The following is a 21,464-nucleotide window of genomic DNA, read 5'->3' as shown; positions in this document are numbered from 1 at the left end:
TATGTTGGGCCATGAAGGCTACACCGACCCATCCTTAGAATTCAGGGAAATAAAGGATGCGTTTGAGGGCCGCATTTCAAGCAGCCTTTGGTACCTAGTAACTACACAAGCCAGGAAGTACCTGGCTTGTGTAGTTACGTCCTGGAGCACTTCCGTTGTGTTTTGGAGTTTGTACGTGCTTTGTCTCTAGGGGCCACCGTAGCACCTGATGATGAAACGTTTCTCATCTGAAAACGTCCAGATGAACAGAATCAACTTTCTTTACCTGGACGATTCAGCATACACGTGAAGATATTTTAACTCAGAAATGTTTACTCAAATTAACAAAGGAGACAGTAAAACCTGAAAGTCCAAGGGTGAAAATAAACATTTTTCCCACTGTTGGATCCACATGTTTATTCAAACAGTCAGTCAGTCAGACTAAAAACTTCATTTGACTTTTATTGTGAAAGGGCTTCAACAAAAAGGAAGAACATGTTAAAGCCATCAGTCTTTTCTGTGACCGCAAGCAGTGATGTGACCCGTTTAACTGAACCAGTGGTTTCCCATACACTCTCTGTTCCAGGGGACTCCACAGAGCCAGCACCACTCGGCCTTGCACAGCGGGCAGTGCATGTGCATGCAGCCGCCTGCAGGGGGAGACAGCGTGTCAGCCATTGTCACACGATCCTCGACATGTATGACACCACAGCCGTCCCTTACCATTTCTCTCCACGGGAACCGAACACGTTGGGCAGGGCCGGGTCGACTCGGCGATGACGAGCAGAGACGCTGACTCCCATCTCCCCATGAGCGACGCCTCCTCCCCGACCACGAAGCCCTGAGGAAGAAGAGGAGTCAGCTGATTGTTTTATTTTCGTCATCGTCCTACAACCTCTGTAACTGGCCAGCTCACCTGTGCTGCTTCCCCTGTGGGCGGGGCTGTCACTGCCTGACACGCCCCCTCATGGTACTCCCCCCTGCAGAGTCTGCAGAAGACAAAGCCGCAGCCAAGCCGGCGGTCACACTCCAACTTCCTTCTGCCATCAGGTGGGAGAAGCCCCGCCCCACAGCCAGGTGATGGACACATCATTCCTCCAGTGGTGAGCAGACACTCCTCAGCGCCATACTGCAGGTAGCGCCCATACTGAGAGGACACAGCAAAGGTGACTGAGGGTGCAGGTGGTTCAGCTGACTCACCTGGAGCATGCTCACTGGATGAATTTTGGTTTTCTTGCGTTATCGTTGCCATGGTAACCCCTTTCTGCTCACAGTAATTGGCTAGGATTGAGGCAGAGGCCTCTCATTGGCTCTTACTGGTTCCCATTTGCTTACAAAAATCTTCTTCAGGGATTTCATATTTGAGAGTCTGTCTGACATCTGTCTGCCACGTTCACTCTTTTATTTATTTATTTGTTTTTATTTTTTGATCATTTTTTGTTGGCCGAGTGTTGACAGACTTCACAATGTTTCACTCACAGTAAGTGTGAGAGTATTTGTATAATTATCTTTGTGATGCAGTACTGCGTGTACCTGCTCATCTCCCAGGATCCTGAAATGATGAACTTCTTTAATCAGAGAGTCGTCGCAGCCGACTGAAACATTAACACATGAAACATGTTTACACGCGTGTGCACACTCACACATGTCTGATAATGTCGCATGCTCCTGTCTGCAGTTAATGAACAATGATCATTGAAAATGAATTCAGATTCTTGGGCAGTCTTGTTCTGACATATTTCTACAGAGAGTGAAGGTTGCATTGACCACACCCCTTGTCCCCACCTGCACACGGCAGCGAGTAGCCAATCACAGGATGGTACACAAACTGCCGGTCATTCAGGCGCGTCTGGCAATAACGCTGGAAACAGTCGAGACAGATCACATGACGCTCCGAGCACTGGAAGACCAGGACCACGCCCCTGAGAGGCAGAAGGGGTGGGATTACACCTGGCTGATGGGTGATGGGTGGTGTGTGTGTGTGTGTGTGTCCGTGTGTGTGTGTGTGCGCTGTACATGACATCGGTGCAGGCGATACAGGGCACGCCTCTGGTGTTGGTCATGATGAGGTCGAGGGCCACGGAAAGGTCATCATCTGACGTCGGGTGAGACGCACACTTCATGTAAAACTCCTGAAGACAGACACACACACTCCACCTGGCTTAATCAATGACATTATCTGTGATGGCTCATGTGACAATCAAAAGTTCCCGGAAAAACTGAAGTGAGGCGGGGCGCTGTTAGACACCATGGTGTGAAGCAGATGGCCCCGCCCCTCCTTGAGCCTGGTTCTGCCGGAGGTTTCCTCCTGTTAAAAAGGAGTTTGTCCTTCCCACTGTCGTCAAAGTGCTTGCTCATAGGGGGTCATATGATTGTTGGGTTTTTCTCTGTATCTATGAAGCGCCTTGAGGCGACTTTTGTTGTGATTTGGCGCTATATAAATAAATTGAATTGAATTTAATTGAATCTAACCCTAGTGAGTTTATTTCCCATCTCCTGCAAGATCTTCTGAAACGGAATGAAGCACCTCTGTTGGATCGGGTTCACAGATCCCTTGGACCAAAGCCCAGAGATGGAGCACCTCCTTGCCCACTGCTCATTAGAGTCCACTACTTCCATGTCAAGGAACAGCTGCTACGTCTTGCAGGAGCAAACTCTCCTCTACTTTACCAGGGCAGAAGGATCTCCATTTTTCCAGACTTCACACCTGCAGTGGCTAAAAAACGTTCGCAGTTTACTAGTTTGAAGCACCTTCTGCACTCTAGTCCTGGGATCAAGTTCGGCCTGTTCTATTCAGCGGAACTGAGGATATCACTTCCAGATGGAGTTGTACGTAAGTTTACTGATCCTTCGTCTGCCACGGACTTTGCCAATAAGATCCTGGGGGGCCCTGCCTCTCAGGACACATAAGTGTCTTAGCCCGTTAGGCTGATATGTTCATCTTGGTTAACTTCTGTGAAATTTTTTATTTATTTTATTTTTTTAGTAACATTTATTTGAGGTGAACTTGATTTATAGGATGTGTCTTGTTCTAATATATTTTTATACAATCCTTGATTTGTCTCTGCCTTGTATTGTAAGGAGCTTGAACTCAACTGAGACTTTGGATGGTTGGGAAGAAGTGCTCAGGGGTGTATTTGGTGGGGGGTGCGCGCATCTTGTTTGGGAAGATGCTTCAGCATTTAGGGGGAAGTTTGGGCGTTCTCTTTGTTTTTATGTTGTACTGTTCTGTACACTGACTTTGTTCTTTCTGTGCTTCTCACCGGTCAGCTTTTGTTTTTTTGTCTTTGTTCTAACATGGTATCGCAACTAAATATTAATAACCAACAAGCAGGTCACTCGTTTACGTTCTGTAGCTGGAATTGTAAAGGTCTGAATCAGCCTATTAAAAGGAGCAAGGTCCTCCATCATTTGCAATTTTTGGTGCCCAGATTGTGTTTTTACAAGAAACACACCTAAAAATTTCAGATCATTTTAGACTTCGTAAGTGCTCCAAAAACGTTAGAGCACTTGTGCAAATATGTGATGTCTTGATGAATCGAGCAGATATTAGAAGTTTACACAGCACCATTCTGGCATGAAAATATCTTTAAAGTTTATTTTGTGACCCAGAAACAGTAATATTTCAAACTCTGCCACTCTGTGTTCCTCTGCCACTGCCTCGTTTGAGGCAAAATAAATTTCTAGCAAACACCGTCGTAGTTACATGCGGCTGTCTTCTTGTTTGATAGCAGATGCTCCCTTCACCCTGGCCAAAAAGGCTAAAATGACCAAACAAAAAGTGGAAAACAGCTGAACATGAGAGGTTTTTGGACAAAGTTTGTTTTTTCCATTGTTTAAGCACTGCTTCCAGCCAAGAGTGATACCATATATGCCCCATAGATGCAGAAAAGGCTAACATTGTTATCTTTTTACAAAAAAACAGCTGAACATGAGAGGTTTTTGGACAAAGTTTGTGTTCTCCATTCTTTAAGCACCGGTTCGAGCACCGTTTAAGCACCGGCACCGTTTCAAAAGTACCGGTTTGGTACTGGTATTGGATAAAACCTAAACGATACCCATTCCTATAACGACAGGCTGTCCTTGCAGACTGAGTTTAATCACCTGTCCTCTGCTCGGGCTGAAGAGATGCTGTTGAAGTGTCAGCACTCCCAGTATGAGTATGGGGATACGGCCAGTAAACTGCTTTCCCATCAGCTTCGTAGTGCAGCAGCTGCACATTCCATTCCTCGGATTCAGACATCAAACAGTGTTTCTATGGATCCTAAAATAATTAATAACCAATTTCGAGACTTTTATTCTCTTTATGCGTCTGAATCTGTATTTAGCACTGAATCTTTGGACTCCTTTTTCAATCATCTTAAACTCCCATCAATTGATCAAACACACAGTCTTCGGCTGGAGGGACCAATAACTGTAGAAGAGATCCTGAAAGCTATCAGCAAATTGCAGTGTTCTAAGTGTCCTGGACAGGACGGGTCTCCCGTTGAGTTCTATCGTAAATTTATGCCTAGACTGGCCCCACTCATGGTAAATATGTATAAGCATTCACTTGAAGTTGGATCCCTCCCACCTTCTCTACTACAGGCATCTATACCCTTGATCTTAAAAAAGGATAATGATCCATTACAATGTGGCTCATACCGTCCCATTTCTTTGTTAAATGTGGACTATAAAATCCTTGCTAAACTTTTAGCGATGCGTGTGGATAATCATCTCCTGGTTGGAACTTCTTTATACTTCCCTGTTTGCCGCTGTCAAAACAAATGGCACATATTCTGACTTTTTTCCTCTGTTCAGAGGGACTAGGCAGGGCTGTCCCATGTCGCCATTGCTCTTTGCAATTGCAATGGAGCCCTTGGCCATATCGCTGAGATCTAACCCAGGTATCACCGGGGTTACTAGAAATGGTATGGAACAAAAGGTCTCCTTATATACAAATGATTTGCTTCTTTATGTCTCAAAACCAGCATCCTCATTTCCTTTGGTGCTCTCAATACTTGAACAGTTTAGCCTTATTTCTGGCTATAAGCTGAATCTCGGCAAGAGTGAACTGTTCCCTCTGAATGCTGCTGCACAGAAATATCAGTGTACAGCACTGCCTTTTCGACTTGTATTGGACAACTGTACATATTTAGGGGTTAAAATTACAAGTCAATTTCATAATCTTTTCAAGCTTAATTTCAACCCACTTGTGGAGAAAGTTAGGCAGGATTTGGACAGATGGTCTCTTCTCCATCTGTCTGTGGCAGGGCGTATAAATGCAATTAAAATGAACATCCTTCCAAAATGTTCTTTTCTTTTTCAGTGTGTCCCTGTATTTATCCCAATTTCTTTTTTTGTTAAATTAGACAAGATTCTCTCGGTTCATTTGGAACAAAAACAAAACAAAACCCTAGAATACGCAAGACATATCTTCAAAGACCGAAAAAGATGGGGGGGTTGGCTTTACCAAACTTTATGTTCTATTATTGGGCATGTAATATTCGTATTCTCAGGTACTGGCTACAGGGGGAAGGTATGAATAATGCCCCGGCGTGGCTGAGCTTGGAGATTTCTTCCTGTGCCTCATCCTCTTTACCAGCCCTGATTTATGCCCAAAAGCAGCCTCCGAGTGCAGGTTTTTATAATAACACTATTGTCAAAGTTACCTTGAAAATATGGCATCAATTTCGTCGTTATTTTAAGCTGAACTTTTTTCCCTTCAGTCACCCATTTTGAAAAATCCCTCTTTTCAGCCTTCGTTAGTTGATGGTGCTTTTTGTTTGTGGGCCTCCTTGGTTATCAGGTCTTTTTCTGATCTGTATATTCAGAATACATTTGCCTCTTTTAAACAGCTCTCATTTAAATTTGGCCTTCCAAAAAGTCACTTTTTTCGCTACTTACAAATCCGGAGTTTTGTTAAGGAGAAATCCTCTCAGTTCCCATCTAGACCTCCTTGTCATGACTTTGATAACCTTCTATTGCCTCCCCCTTCATCACAGGGCCTGATCTCTTGTCTGTATGGGAGAATATGTTCATTTGGCAACTCCTCAACCTCGGCTATTAAAATGGCATGGGAGCAGGATTTGGGATGTGTGATTCAGGATGTCTTTTGAGATAAAATTCTTTACCGGGTCCATGGCTCCTCATTATGTGCCAAACACAGGTTAATTCAATGTAAGATTTTACACCGCGTACACTGGACTAAAGCCAGACTAGCTCCAATATACCCCAACCTTAGCCCTGATTGCGACTGCTGTCATCAAACACCTGCCTCTTTAATGCATATGTTTTGGTCATGTCCATCCATCAAACAATACTGGATTAATATTTTTCTGACTCTATCAAAGATCATCCAGCTAACCCTCCAACCTGTGCCCTCAACCCCTTTGTTTGGGGTTCTTCCTGATACAGTTGTCTTGCCGACGCCCCAGGCGGATTTGGTAGCATTTCTCACCTTATTGGCAAGACGCAGAATATTGTTATGTTGGAAGTCCCCTTCTCCCCCATCCTGGGAAATCTGGATCAGAGATGCTTTGCATTTTAGCAAACTCGAAAAGATTAAATTCACCCTGCGTGGGTCTATGGTCAAATTTTTTAAGATCTGGCAACCCTTTTTTGATCATGTGCAGACTTTCCAGTCCCGTAACACTCCCAGTTAGCCAGCTCAGACTTTATTCTATTTTATCTAATGCTTAACTATACAGACTCTATTGTGCCTGCACTTTATGATGGCATTTATTTATCTACTTTATACATATTTCTTTTTTCTTACGGATTTGACTTATTTCGACGACTAAGCTGACCACTCATTTTGTTTGTTCCGTTTTGTTTTTTGTTTGTGTAGGGGTGTGGGTTCTGAAACTCTGCATATCTCTCTTGTCCACTCAGGAACTGCTATCTTGTACTCCAGGGTTTACTATTTGTATTATTAGCTTGGATCCTTTTTTTTTTCCTTTTTGTACACCTACTGGTACTCTTGTAATTATGAGGTGGAATGTATGTTTCATATTGTTTTACGTTCTTCAAAAAGAAAACGGCATATTGTTCAAGTTGTCTTTTGTAAAATGGATGCAGAAAATTCAATAAAAATATCTGGGGAAAAAAACTGAAGTCATGCTCCACCCCTCTGACAGCTGATCAATAGTTTGCAGATAAGTCTCTGAGCCGCTGCTTATTTTCTGATTCATCACTGATTCAGCTTTTTGGTGAAGCCTCGCCCCTTACCGCTTCGTTGCCTTGACAACCCTCTGACTGACAGATGCCATGGATGCGACCGGAAAGGAGCACGTCGTCCCAGCAGGACGGACCCTGCAACACACACAGTCAGTGCAGTACTGCAGTATAAGTACTGTAATACAAGTACTGTAGTACAAGCACTGCAGTATAAGTACTGTAATACAAGTACTGTAGTACAAGCACTGCAGTATAAGCACTGTAATACAAGTACTGCAGTATAAGTACTGTAGTACAAGCACTGCAGTATAACTACTGTAATACAAGTACTGTAGTACAAACACTGTACAGGGTGGTCCATTTATATGGATACACCGTAATAAAATGGGAATGGTTGGTGATATTAAAGTCCTGTTTGTGGCACATTAGTATATGTGAGGGGGCAAACTCCTCAAGATGGGTGGTGACCATGGTGGCCATTTAGAAGTCGGCCATCTTGGATACAACTTTTGTTTTTTCAATAGGAAGAGGACCATGTGACACATCAAACTTATTGGTAATGTCACAAGAAAAACAATGGTGTGCTTGGTTTCAACGTAACTTTATTCTTTCATGAGTTATTTACAAGTTTCTCTTTGTTCACAGCCATTGACATGTCGAAGAGGTTAACACGTGAAGAGCGAAATCATGTTGATATCTGGTGAACGCAGTAACCGGGTCATTGCAGCAGATTTCAATGCAAGACACCCTACGAGACCACCCATCTCCCATGCTACAGTTAGCAAACTGCTTGCTAAGTTTCGTGAAACTGGTTCAGTGTTGGATTTGCCAAAATGTGGACGTAAGAAAACCGTCACTAATGAAGAAACATCAGTGGCTGTCCTAGCTTCATTCAGCAAGAGCCCACAGTGTAGCACTCGCCGCATGTCACTGGAGAGCGGCATTAGTCGAACATCCCTTTGGCGGATATTAGCTACTCACAAATGGCACCCTTACAAACTCCAGCTACTGCAGCATCTCAGCGAGGATGACCCAGATCGGCGCACAGAATTTGCAGAATGGGCAAAACAAAAACTGGAACAGGACCCTCAGTTCACGCAGAAGATTTTGTTCAGTGATGAGGCAAACTTTTATGTGAATGGTGAAGTAAACAAACAAAACCACCGCTATTGGTCTGACACTGACCCACATTGGATGGATCCCTCCAAGACTGTTGGAACAACAAAAGTGATGGTTTGGTGTGGTATATGGGGTACAACAACAGTGGGTCAATTCTTCATCAATGGAAACCCTCAAGGCCACTGGATGTTTGAAATTGCTACATGATGATGTGTTTCCCTCTTTATGCACTGAAGCTGGCATGTTCCCTGAGTTTTTCCAGCAAGATGGTGCACCACCACATTATGGGTGCCAGGTCCAAGCATTCCTAGATGAACAGTTTCCTGGAAAGTGGATTGGTCGTCATGGGCCAGTTGAATGGCCCCCAAGGTCTCCCGATCTGACCCCCTTAGACTTTTATCTTTGGGGTCATCTGAAGGCAATTGTCTATGGTGTGAAGATACGAGATGTGCAGCACCTGAAACTACAGATACTGGATGCCTGTGCTGGCATTTCTCCTGCGGTGTTGCTATCAGTGTGTAAAGAGTGGGAGAAGAGGGTTGCATTGACAATCCAACACAATGGGCAGCACATTGAACACATTTTATAAGTGGTCAGAAACTTGTAAATAACTCATGAAAGAATAAAGTTACGTTGAAACCAAGCACACCATTGTTTTTCTTGTGACATTACCAATAAGTTTGATATGTCACATGGCCCTCTTCCTATTGAAAAAACAAAAGTTGTATCCAAGATGGCCGACTTCTAAATGGCCACCATGGTCACCACCCATCTTGAGGAGTTTGCCCCCTCACATATACTAATGTGCCACAAACAGGACTTTAGTATCACCAACCATTCCCATTTTATTACGATGTATCCATATAAATGGACCACCCTGTAGTACAAGCACTGTAGTACAAGTACTGCAGTATAAGCACTGTAGTACAAGCACTGCAGTACAAGTACTGCAGTATAAGCACTGTAGTACAAGTACTGCAGTATAAGCACTGTAATAAAAGTACTGTACACAGCAAAATCTCCAGTGTTAAATTAACACTAGAGAGTGTCTATATGGGTCCACACCTCTGAGTGTTAAATACAACACTGTTGAGTGTTAAATTAACACTTTTGACAGTGTTTAAATGTTTAAAAGTAACCTAGTCAGTTTTGAAGATTAACAAAGACTAACACTGAGCTGTGCTGATTTTCTAACACTGGAATATTTCTAATATTTTGAGTTATTTTCCAGTGTTAGAAAATCAGCACTGCTCAGTGTTAGCCATTGTTAATCTTCAAAACTGACTAGCTTACTTTTAAACATATAACACTGTCAAAAGTGTTAATTTAACACTCAACAGTGTTGTATTTAACACTCAGAGGTGTGGACCCATATAGACACTCTCTAGTGTTAATTTAACACTGGAGATTTTGCTGTGTAGTTTAAGCAGAAACGTCTCTCACCCTGCTGAGCGTCAGCGCCGTCTGTTTGCAGCGTCGGCAGCGCGCTCGCAGTTTTCCTGGCTCGATGGAGCGGCAGCTCTTACAGAACACGAAGAAGGTACTGCAGGTACGCACACCTTTACACACAGTACACAGTCAGAGTAGTAAGGTGCTGCCAAGCATGATTAGGGTTATAAATACAATTTCAGGGTATTTGGTGGTACTCGTCTTTTCCAGGCAGCAGAAAGAATGTAATGTGCTACTGCAACCAGAAGGTGGCGCTCAAGTGCTCAGGGACATTTCTAGACAAACGTTTTACTTTATCATCGTACATAAGAAACAAGAAGCACTGGAACTCACAGCTCCAGCGAGGTACTGAGTAATACTACTCTGAAGGGAGTATTACAGCACTTCATGTGTTTCATGTATAAAAACGTGTTTCAGCTCATTTTTAATTCTTTCATCAGAAATATATCAGACTCCTCCCTCACACCTCCATCTCAGGTGTGTGATGGATCACTGATCAGAGACAGGTGATGCATTCAGGTGCCCTCGTAAACTCGGGACTCAAACAGGATGTACTGTCAGCTGAGGCAACAGTTAAAATAAAATTTAAATTGAATAAAAATCGGTTATAAAATAAATAAATAAGTCTTTCTGAGAGTCCAGTGTGCTATTTGTTTCATTAGAAAAAACATTACATTTCAGGAATTTCAGCAGCAGCAAGGGACGGGGCATCGAGGCACCTGTAACCATGACATACTCACTGCTGTGAGCTCCAGCCTGCACCTCCTTCAGACTCTCCCCCTCTGCTCTGCCCTCTCCTCCCTCACTGTTGGCAGGGAGTCGAGAAGAGCTGAGGTCCAGCCTGGTCAAAGAGCCCTGCTCCTGCTCCTCCTCTCCGTCCTCAGCTCGGTGCTCCTGCATGAGCCGCTGAAAGGAGGCGCCTGAAGGAGGGAGGACGACGTGGACGGTGCTCTGCTCTGGGAGGTCGCAGCCCTGAGTGACAGGAGGAGGAAGAGGAGGTTTTTTTTTTAAATTAATAATTAAAACAATGCAAATACAAACTGTCGTAGAGGATAAAACTGTAGAACAATATTCAAAGACAACAAAAACAACAAAAGACTGGAGGCAAAAATCAAAACAGTAACAGATGAGAAACGTCATCATAGATTTTAACAGATCTGCTGGATTTCAGTTTCTTCAGTTGTACGGAAGGCCCAACAGCGCCTCTACTACCTGAGGAGACTGCGGAGCGCACACATTCCCAGATCTCTGATGTTGAACTTCTACAACTGTGCCATCAGCAGCGTTCTGACGTATGGATTTCTAGTGTGGTTCCCCAGCTGCACCAAGGCCGATCAGCAAGCACTCCAGCGGGTGGTGAAAGAAGCTGGCAGAATTATTGGAACAAGTCTGCCAGAGATCAGTAATATCTTCCCCACTCGCTGTCTGAGGAGGGTGCACAGTATCCTGCGGGACCAACATCACCCTGCGCGCCACCTTTTCCATCTGCTGCCCTCAGGGAGAAGGTACAGGTCTATACAGGCCAGAACATCCAGACTGGCCAACAGCCTGTATCCACAGGCTGTGAGGCTCCTGAACTCTCTGCCCCCCTCTCACGGACAATAACCATATCCAACTTCTTAATAGCAATGAACTGGTCTGCATTGGTGCATCATATCTTTATTCTAATAATAATAATAATAATACATTTTATTTATAGGCGCCTTTCAGACGCTCAAGGTCACCTTACAAAAACACGTGAGCAATAGCAGCAAAAAATATATTAAACATGGTAAAATCTAATTTAGTCAGTCATTCAGTCATAAAAGTATAAAAGCAAATATAAAAACTGAGCAAGGTAAAAATGGACTAAGACAGATCAGCTGTATGCAATGCTGAATAGATGAGTTTTGAGACATGATTTAAAAGTGGTGAGAGCGTTTGGCTCATTAGTGACAGGCTCTGAGTCCAATGGTAGTCAGGCGAGCAGGTGGAACAGACAGAAGGGAAGAAGAGCGGAGTGTACGATGGAGTGAGTACGTATGAAGATCAGATAAATATGGAGGAGCGAGGTTATGAAGCGCTTTGAAAGTGAGAAGAAGGATCTTGAAATTGACATGGTGGTGAACTGGAAGCCAATGGAGCTGTTTAAGAACAGCTGTTATATGTTCAGTGGATCTAATTCTGGAAATAATACGAGCAGCTGTATTTTGAACTAACTGCAATTTATGGAGAGATTTATGAGGTAGACCACAAAGAAAGGGATTCACAGTAAGCTAAACGAGATGTGACAAGAGCATCGACAAGTATGGCGGTACTGTTTGAAGTGAGTGAAGGACGAAGGCGGTTAATATTACAGAGATGAAAATATAATTTATATGTGCTGCGAAGGACAGAGCGCTGTCGATGATGACACCAAGACTCTTAACCTGAGGGGAGGGTGTGACAACAGTCATCGATGGATAACGAAAGACTGGTTGGGACTTTGGTCAGTTTTGATTTGGTGCCTATTAAAATGAATTCTGTTTTATTAAATTTAAGAAAGTTGTGAGTAAACCAGACCTTGATTTCACTTAAACAGTCAGAAATGGATGTGGGTGGGAGAGTAGCTGTGGGTTTGGAGCTGGGTGTCATCTGCGCAGCAGTGAAACTGGAAGTTAGGCTTCCTGATAATATTACCTAGGGGTAGGAGATAGATGATAAAAAGTAAAGGACCCAGGACAGAGCCTTGGGGTACACCAGAATTAACTGGAGTAGATACTGATCTGTGAGAGAGTAATTGAACAAACTGTGAGCAGCCAGAGTAAACCAGGCGAGTGCTGTACCACTGATGCCAATAGATGCTAATCTGTGAAGAAGGATGTGGTGGGAGATTGTGGCAAAAGCTGCTGTAAGCTCAAGAAGAATGAGGATGGAGATGAGTCCAGAGTCAGCTGCAAGCAGAAGATCATTGGTGATTTTTACTAGACATGTTTCTGTACTGTGACATGAACGGAAGCCGGACTGAAACTGTTCGTACAGGTTATTTCCAGTGAGATGACGATGAACCTGTGCAGCCACTATCTTTTCCAGAACGTTGGCTAAGACAGGCAGATTTGAAATTGGCCTGAAATTATTTAGATTGGAGGGATCGTAACCATTCTTTTCAGTACTGGAGTTATTATTGCATAGAAGGTAATCTATATTCTGCTCTTGCTCTTGACGAAGGCGGTCGCACTTTTCTCCTCTCCTCCTCCTCTCCCTTAGCTTCCCTGCTTAGCCTCTTGTGTCCTTGTCTAGTCTCGTGTTTTTTGTATTACTTTCCCTGGAACATTCTCTCACAGTCTGTTCTCTAAAACCTAAAAGAGGAATAAAGGCCACCTGGGTTGGCAGGAAGACTGTTTACTTAGCCTGGCAGGGCGAAGGACACTGTCCCAGCTGAACTCTGGACACACACATACATATACACTGATATGCACACACTCATCTCCCTTCCCTTTCCAAACGCCTTCGACACTTATTCCCCCCCGTTGCTTGTCATGTGTTTCTTTGGTGTATTAAGTGTTTTTTCATGTGCAGAGGTGTTTTTTTCTGTTCTCAAACTGATCTCCCTGTTGGAGCTCAGTCTGGGAGGAGTTATTTTCACTGATTTGAGTGACAACCAGCTGATACAGGACATGAGAAAAACAGATGGTGTAATGTTTCACAGGCTGAATCACTAAAAGAACACGGGTCCAAATGTAAACCTCCTTTTTAGAAATTCAGATACGGGGTATTTATTATTAATGACCTTAAAATGGGTTTCTTTAACTTTTGGAGGAACAGGCTACTTAACAAATTCAGAAAACACCTTTTCCACTAGTGACTGATCCGCGTGAAAGGCCTGCACACGTCTACCCGAGTCAAACTCATGGAAAAGAATCGATTTGAAGTTCACTCTAATAAACTTATTGTACTATCATTTAAATTAAAGTTTCCAATTTTGAAGCTTGGCAGCGCTGGTTTGATGTTAGAATGTAACAATGTGTTGCATAATAGCTGAGCTAATGGGATAGCATGACAAACCTTTCTGGTATCTTTTAGTGGGCAGTCTAAATTGTGTCTCTTCAGAAAAGATACATAATCCAGTAAAGCACCATTAGAGTCTAACAAGTCAGTTACAAACAAGATGCCGCTCTCAAACCAGTTTCTGGTAAATAATGGCTTTCTAGCGGTTATCAGTCTATTGTTCCAAAGTGTCCACATGTGAGACGAGGAGAAGGAGAGGACCTGTTTGAGAAAACTAGATAGTTTAACCGGAATTTTACTGAAAGTCGAGGAAGAGGAGGAGATCACTGGCATGTAGACCCCTCTGAGTGATCACTTCCTCCTGCAGATGCCTCGACCCCGCAGTGACCCCTGACCTCTAGCGTACCTGCAGTGTGGCGGTGCTCTGCAGCTCCCGGCCTGCAAACAGCACCTTGAGGCGCTCCGGCCGCACCCCCTGCTGACTCCCCACCACCTCCTTCAGCTGAGCCACGCTCGCCTCCTCCTGCAACTCCACCGGGACGCCAGGGCCCAGGTTAAAGCGCACAAACACTGAGGACAGACACACACACACACACACACTTCAGCTTCACGTAGGTTATTTGCCACGTGTTCTTTTGAAAGTAAAATGACGTCACTGCGTGTAGCACCTGAACTCTAATCAGGTCATTGGCTGTGTCCCAATTCAGGGTCTGCACGCTTGAGGCACGCGCACTACACGCACTACGCGTACTACGTACGGTGCGTACTATAAGTACGAGAAGTGCGGAAGTGAGAGGCTTGTGAAATGGGACGGGACGGTCTAACCTGCGTCGCGCTGTTCAGGTTGCCTAGCAACCATGATACTAACCACGAGAAACGTTACATACAGCTTTGTTTGAAATTAATGAAGGAGAAAAAATGTTTTGTTGGTCATTCATTTTTGTCATGACATCACTTTGATTAGTTGAGTATCTGAGGCTGAGACCACGGGACTGTAAATATATGTGTGTGTGTGTGTGTGTGTGTGTGTGTGTGTGTGTGTGTGTGTTATAGCAGTGAGCTTGAACTCTGGGTCAAAGATTCAAGTTGCAGTTATTTATATTTCTTATCACCTCAAATCTTCACTCAAAGACGAGTATCTGTGACAGTGTATATATAGATGTATTATATATAAGAGACAAATATTGTTCTTTTAATATGTTGACATTACTAAATTTGGCTCAATGCTTACATACATGTGTAAAAAGGAAAATGTACGAGCTGTGATAACTGTGTCTGATAGAATGAAGAGTAGACTGATATATGAAATATTCCTTTATTGGGTGAGAAAATCAGACCATGTCATAACTGCTGTAAGTCACACAGAATAGATATCAGAGCCTTAACCCATTTTTTAACTAATGCTGTGTTCTGGTAATTTGACAGCATACATGCCACTGCAAACAGTTGGTTGATATTATAAACATGTGACATGGTAATGATGCTATCAAAAAGTTTGTTCTGTTTGATCCTCCTAATGACTCGCTCCACATGTACCCTGAGTCTGGCTATGGCCTGCGTCTCCTTAACCTGGTATGCTGGCATCTGCTTCTGCTTAGATAGAAAAGGTGGGCAGTACACTTTGCATTTACAACAATCAGTGATTAGGAAGCCCTTATCTACCATCACTGCCATGTCTTCAGTCAACTTCTCAGCAATGCCTGATTGTTTGAATAGTTCCTTGTCACTAACCGAACCAGCATACAGATTAGAGATGAATGTCACTGGACCATGTGGAGCTATGCCAACCAGGGCTTTCATCGTACAGTGGGATTTGTACGAAGAGTACATTTCACTTTGGAGAAGTGGTGAGGATGGTGTCTGACACCTCAGCTCTGTACAGTCAAGGATCATCTGGGTGTCTGAGAAATCTTTGAATTCCTCAGGGAGGTAAGCTTGCACTTCTTCACGTGTAAGCCAGATGCATTGAGACCCCAGTGCAGTGGCAAGAAAATTTGTCCATGTTGCAATAATGCGGCTCACTGTGGACTGGTGTATGTTAAATCGGTGTGCCAGGTCCCTCTCCTTCAAACCAACTGACAGGAAAACCAGGAAAAGAAAAAACTCGTCAATTGGCTGTAGCAGCTGCCTCTGGAAGGTGAAAACAAAAGGGAAAATGTTACTCCTTAAGCTATGAACTAGTAAAATTATGCTTTTCTTGGCTAAATGTTTTGTAATGGTTATGCATACCGTACCATGGGGTAAACAATGAGGTGCTGTAGTGCACAGGTGTATGTATGTAAAGGATACTGAGTCTAGCATACATACACCTGTGTATGTATGCTACTGTACATAATGTAATGTTATTGTACATAAATACAATAACATTACACCTCTAGTTCTAACTACCAACAAACCCATAACCTACTGTTGATGTGCGTGCAGGTGTCAACACTTCTTCGTTCCGATTGGCAGCTGACTTGGCTCTTGAAACCCGGATCATTTTATAGATGCAAGGCTCAATCAAAACCATCAAATGATCATAGCTTGGAAATCTATTCACGAGAGAGCCATACATCGTGTCAATCATTAATTAACATTACACACTGACATAAAAATAATGTGAACTGTGACAAATATGCTAATGGAATGCTGTATAAAATAGTCTGATTAAGAGTATTTGGTGTTGTATTTTACCTGTAGCATTAGGATATCGTTTAAATACTAAAGCATCTACATAAAACATACAATCAGCAGAGAAAAAGTAAATATCTATTTTGTTTTCATTAAGACTGGAAAAACTTTCGAAATTTAACTGATGGTGACCTTGGTATATTTTAAACAGTTAGCTTGAATAGAACTTAGATGTACCTGGTATAGAATCGGATGTCAGTGTCGGAGCCAGCAAAACGCTGTAACCCAAATTCTCGCTGGACACGTAACTCCTGTATTTCCTTCCTCAGAGTCTCCACGTCTTTGAACAGGTCTTCTGCAGCTGATGCAGATATGTCCAATGCAGACGGCTCGGGGACTGAGCAGTAGTCATGATCTCTTGTAAGACTTTGCTCTTCTTGATCGTCAGGAGGAACTAGTTCAAGGCGTCGCTCCGTTCTCTCCCAAACACTACGCCGCGGTGGTTCAACTTTATAGCCATTCTACTCAAAAAGTGTTGGTACAGCACCTTTAATAAGCCTCCTTCGACCATCGAGGGTTGTTGGCTCTATGAGTTGATCACTGGCAAAGTGTCTGCAGCAGACCCTGGTGTGAGAGGTAATCGTGAAATGATCCCGGCGTATGCTTACCAGCCATTGTCTTCTCAAGTCGGAATGGGTCGGAAAGGCATGAAAACTTAGTATGCCGTTAAATTTGGCTGAAGCTGAACAAAGTGGGACACAGCGATGCTCGGAGTATTTCTTCTCCTGCTGTTGAAAATGGTCTGTTTTAAACACTTTCCTTTTTATACTCATTCTGAAGCGACATTAGCATAGCTACCGATAGATAAGCAAACGTACCGGAAACGCACAAGCGGTACTATTTGGAAACGGAAATACGTCACATGCCCTAGTGCAAGTAGTCTATTCAGGGTCTGCAGCCTTAAAGTACGCATTTCAAGGCCGATTACGTCACAGCGGCGCGCCGAAGGCTGTCCCAATTCAAAGGCTGCTCAAAATGCGGCCCTCAAATGCGTCCTTCATTTCCCTGAATTTTAAGGATGTGGCGGTGTAGACTTCGTGGCCCAACATATCCCAGAATGCATAGCGCAGCAGTGGGTGTGGATAAATTTGCAGAAAAAAACGGCGGATGAGGGGCGCCCGAAGAGTACACTTTAAGTACTGAATATTATGTCACTTATTTATGTGCAAATGTTTAATAACGAAGACCATTAAACATTCCTGTTGGCCACATGTCGGCAAAGTCATGTGACATTAGTGACATTTGTACTAACTTGGTTTTAAAGTCTTTACTTTAAAATATACGCCGTTCATTAGCTGAGCTTAATCTCACAGAGAATGATCAAAGCTCATGTAGAAACAAACAAACAAATGAACAAAAGATTTTCTCCTTCATTTCTGTCAAACAAAGCTATGACACGTTTCCAGCTGTTATTATCATGGTTGCTAGGCAACCTGGGCAGCGCAACGGAGGCTTTTTTTTTTTTAACTCTATTGACAAACAACAGTATCAGCGCAACGGAGGCTAGACCGTCCCATTTCACAAGCCTCGCACTTCCGGCCTTAGCGGTCTTTGAGTACGCGGCCCTTGAGGATCGTTGAGGCTGCGTACTTTAAGGCTGCAGACCCTGAATTGGGAGACAGCCACTGTGTGATATATGGGACCACGAAGCGTGCACCGGACCACGCTTGATATTTGGGGAAATCGACGGCGCATTTGAAGTACACTTCGAATTGGGACAGCCGTCGTCGCGTGGCGGTGACGTAATCGCCCTTAAAATGCGTATTTCAAGCGTGCAGACCCTGAATTGGGACACAGCCACCGATCCGCACACAGGACAGCCCACACAGAACCCTCACTGACCCGCATCAACCAAAAAAAGCAGATCAGCTGACTGACCGGATCAATCAGCTGATCGGTCCGGTAGACTCACCGATCATGCTTCTCTCTGCTCTCTCCGTCCTTCATGTGTGTTTACAGTCTGCGGGCCGCAGTGCCCCCTGGGGGCTGTAGTTCTTTTTTCTTCGTCTTCAGTTGACTCCAACAATCAGGCGCATTACCCCCACCTACTGGTTGGAGGTGTAGCTTTAGGGCTGTGTGTCAGGTGTGTGTGTGTGTACCTGTGTATGGGTATTAATGTCTTCGTGGGGACCAAAATCCCGGTCCCCATTAGTTTGAAGACACTTTTGAGACTCAAAATATGGTTTTAATGTCAGGGTTACATTTAGGTGAGGTTAAGGGGCTAGGGCAGGGGTCAGCAACCTTTAACCCCCAAGGAGCCACTTGGACCCGGTTTCCACGCAAACAAAAACACTGGGAGCCACAAATACTTTCTGACATCTAAAATGAAGATAACACTGTATACATTGTTTTTTTACCTTTATGCTTTGTGTGAGCAACTAAGGTGTGTTGCTTATGAAATCCATGAAGTGCTACAGAGAAAACTACATTTTATTTATGTAATTAACACATTTTGAACTCTTAAAGAAATATAACAAAAAGGAAAGACACTCAGTTGAAGGTCTCTTTCATGAATTTAAAAGCTGAACTAAAATGATCCATGTAGCAAAGAAAAACTGTTGAGAGCCGCCACCCTTGTATCGCCTTTGGGTGTTTGGAGCTTTGACCTGAATGTTAAAAAATAATTGGAAAAAAACACTATGCTGCTAAAAAAAATATTGCAAAATTCTGCATAAATATGTATTTTACCATGTTAATGTGTGTGGCGGGGCGTGGTCTGCAGCGCCGCTGCAGGGAGTCGGATGCACCTGAGCGGCACCCAAAATCACAAGTCTGTGCTCTCTATGCTGTTGTGTTGGTGTGTGTCGGGCTGTGAGCTGCAAAGCTACAGCCTGCTGTGTGCGTACAGCAACCGTGTGCTGAAAAACGTGTTCATGCAAACATCGTCGGGCCTGCCGTGACTTCTGCTCCTGAACCTCTGCGCACAGCGTCTGCAGGTCAGGGCTGTACGAAGTCACTTTCATCTTTACAGGACTGTAAGCTGTCGTCTGTGAGGCGTGAGCGTGTTTGTTTTTAACACAGTTCACGGTGGAGAACAGCTGGTGACATAATGTGGATCCGAAGATCCATAACTGGCCTACCTGGGGTCGAAAGTCTCGATAAATGCACAGCGTTTCGGCGGCTACACCGGCTTCCGCCAGTGTGACGCTTATTTTGAGCAACGAAAAATAATGAAATATAATTTTATTTTTATATTTCAATATCACAATAATCTTCCAATGTAGAACTACAAGTTAAAAAAGAACTAAACACAAATAAAATACACTTCAGCTAAACACTTCTCATTTATTTTACCCAAACCACGCAGGGCCGCAGTATAAGGACCAAAGAGTTGCATGCGGCTCCCGAGCTGCAGGTTACCGACCCCTGGGCTAGGGAAGGGTTAAGTCAATGAGATGTCCCCATGAGGATATGAATACACACACGTGTGTGTGTGTCTGTGTGTGCGTGTATCTGTGTTTGTGTGTGTGTATCTGTGTCTATGTGTTTGTCCGGGTTCCTCACAGTTGCCGGTTGAATTCTTGTTCTGACATCCCGACCTCTGTCTGATGCCCAGTTATTGATTATGATTTTCAAGGAAATGACGTCTGCAGCAGGAAGTGGCTCAGTTTCCCTTTCTGACAGTTCACCTGCTCCCCTGCAGAGGGCCTGGCTGATTTATTTGAACTCTGGGTTTAAAGGCCTCGAGAGCTTGAGAGAGGAGGTGAGGAGAAGTGCAGAGCGGTGCGCTGAGAAGTGGAACGACCTCACACTCGTCTCTGCTTAACAATGGGATGCTGCGTGTCCACCGTGCTGAAACTACAATATCCAGAAGATGGACTACAAAACGCAAATCTTCTGGAGGTCATATAAATGAGAGCAGCCTGTGAATGTATCGTGCACTACAGAGGCTGGAAGGAAGAGGAGCATTTGGGGTCAGAGTCACTGATGTCTGCAGAGAACAAACACAGGGTTCCTGCAGAGGCTCAGAGTCTGTTTGTCCCGACAGCTGTGAACAGCAACATTTTGGGCCTTATGCACATGTGTTTGTTTCACTCCCAGGAGGAGAGTATTTAAACGAGTTATGTAAATGTGACACAATTTACTGCATGAAGTCTAACGTGGACGTTAGAAGGGGTCAGCACAGAGACTACAAGCCCATTATCATCAATGGAGCTCCAGTGGAGAGGGTGCAGTCCTTCAAGTATCTTGGTGTCCACATCTCCTCAGACCTGACATGGGCTGCCCACATTCAGGTCCAGACCAAAAAGGCTAGGCAGCGCCTGTATCACCTACGACAACTGAGGAAGTTCAGGGTCTCTCCAAAGATCCTCAGGATTTTCTATACAGGCGCTGTGGAGAGCATCCTCACACAGAACATGACATCGTGGTTTGGGAACAGCTGTGTGAAGGACCAAAAAGCTCTCCAGAGAGTGATCCGTACAGCAGAACGCTGCTGCAGGATTGCTCTCCCCCCGCTTCAGGACACCTACACCAGGAGATGCCGGACTAGAGCAGATACTGAAGGACCCGTCCCATCCTGGCAACAAACTGTTCCAACTTCTGCAATCTGGTAGAAGGTTCCGCATCTTCCGGGCAAGGACAGAGAGACTCAAGAGGAGCTTCTATCCCCAAGCCATCCGTGCCCTAAACACACACACCCGCCCTCTCACATCATCTATAATTGACTGAGACAGGACTCTTCCAGACACTAAACCAAGGCACAATGTACATTTCAATTCCTTTAATTTTAAATATGTTTATATTGTCCTGTAAAATAGTCAGATGTCTATTCTTATTAATGTACAGAATTCACCTGCTTGCTGCTACTACTGCACATTCACCCAGTGTATATACTATATATATATAATGTTCTTCCTCTACCCCCCCATTTTTGCGCATGTCGAGGAGCGTGTCAGGCTACATTTCACTGTGTGTTATACTTGTATAACTATGCATGTGACAAATAAAGAACCTTCAACCTTCAACCTTGAACGTGTTCTCCCTGCTGCTGGGACAGGAGGGAGGCTTTATCAGGACGGGCGTCCTAAAAAGCTTCTTTCTGTTCCTCAGTAACACTGTTTGTGCAGGGTCAAAGGTCATCAAGAAACCAACCAATAGGTTTCAGTCAATTTTGGTGG

The 21,464-nt window shown here is 44.0% G+C and overlaps 2 protein-coding genes across 3 annotated transcripts; both read right to left on the bottom strand.

Moving 5' to 3' along the window:
• Positions 1-379: 379 nt before the first annotated feature.
• prkn (parkin RBR E3 ubiquitin protein ligase) lies at positions 380-18,340 on the bottom strand. Its single transcript, XM_085440952.1, has 11 exons — positions 18,257-18,340; positions 14,078-14,241; positions 10,446-10,677; positions 9,700-9,815; positions 7,189-7,272; positions 1,996-2,111; positions 1,765-1,901; positions 1,513-1,574; positions 896-1,126; positions 703-820; positions 380-629 (listed from the first exon to the last, which is right to left on the bottom strand). The coding sequence occupies exons 1-11, from the start codon at positions 18,261-18,263 to the stop codon at positions 526-528; spliced, it is 1,371 nt and encodes a 456-aa protein (XP_085297078.1). The 5' UTR covers positions 18,264-18,340; the 3' UTR covers positions 380-525.
• On the bottom strand, positions 14,954-18,213 carry LOC146685436 (uncharacterized). 2 transcript variants are annotated; one of them, XM_085440954.1, is made up of 3 exons: positions 16,522-18,213; positions 16,079-16,205; positions 14,954-15,801 (listed from the first exon to the last, which is right to left on the bottom strand). In XM_085440954.1, the coding sequence occupies exons 2-3, from the start codon at positions 16,181-16,183 to the stop codon at positions 15,013-15,015; spliced, it is 894 nt and encodes a 297-aa protein (XP_085297080.1). In that variant the 5' UTR covers positions 16,184-16,205; positions 16,522-18,213; the 3' UTR covers positions 14,954-15,012. The 2 variants fall into 2 exon arrangements, with proteins under 2 accessions (XP_085297080.1, XP_085297079.1); XM_085440953.1 differs by having other exon boundaries at positions 16,079-18,213.
• Positions 18,341-21,464: the final 3,124 nt, after the last annotated feature.

This window comes from Copadichromis virginalis, linkage group LG19 (genome assembly GCF_057382275.1).
Source record: "Copadichromis virginalis isolate Kocher_CV1m ecotype Utaka linkage group LG19, C_Virginalis_male_GT1.1, whole genome shotgun sequence".
Taxonomy (NCBI): Eukaryota; Metazoa; Chordata; class Actinopteri; order Cichliformes; family Cichlidae; genus Copadichromis; species Copadichromis virginalis.
Note: the sequence above shows the minus strand (reverse complement) of the source record. Positions and strands in the feature narration are given on the sequence as shown.

Bases quoted from the DNA above. Each gene is read 5' to 3' on its own strand.
- LOC146685436 (XM_085440953.1), bottom strand. From the start codon at position 16,240: ATGATTGACACGATGTATGGCTCTCTCGTGAATAGATTTCCAAGCTAT. The intron at 15,802-16,078 runs GTAGGTTATGGG...TTCACCTTCCAG, and splicing joins CACCTGCACGCACATCAACA to AGGCAGCTGCTACAGCCAAT.
- prkn (XM_085440952.1), bottom strand. The intron at 7,273-9,699 runs GTGAGAGACGTT...TGTGTGTTGCAG, and splicing joins CGGCGCTGACGCTCAGCAGG to GGTCCGTCCTGCTGGGACGA. The intron at 1,127-1,512 runs GTACACGCAGTA...GTGTCCTCTCAG, and splicing joins GGATCCTGGGAGATGAGCAG to TATGGGCGCTACCTGCAGTA.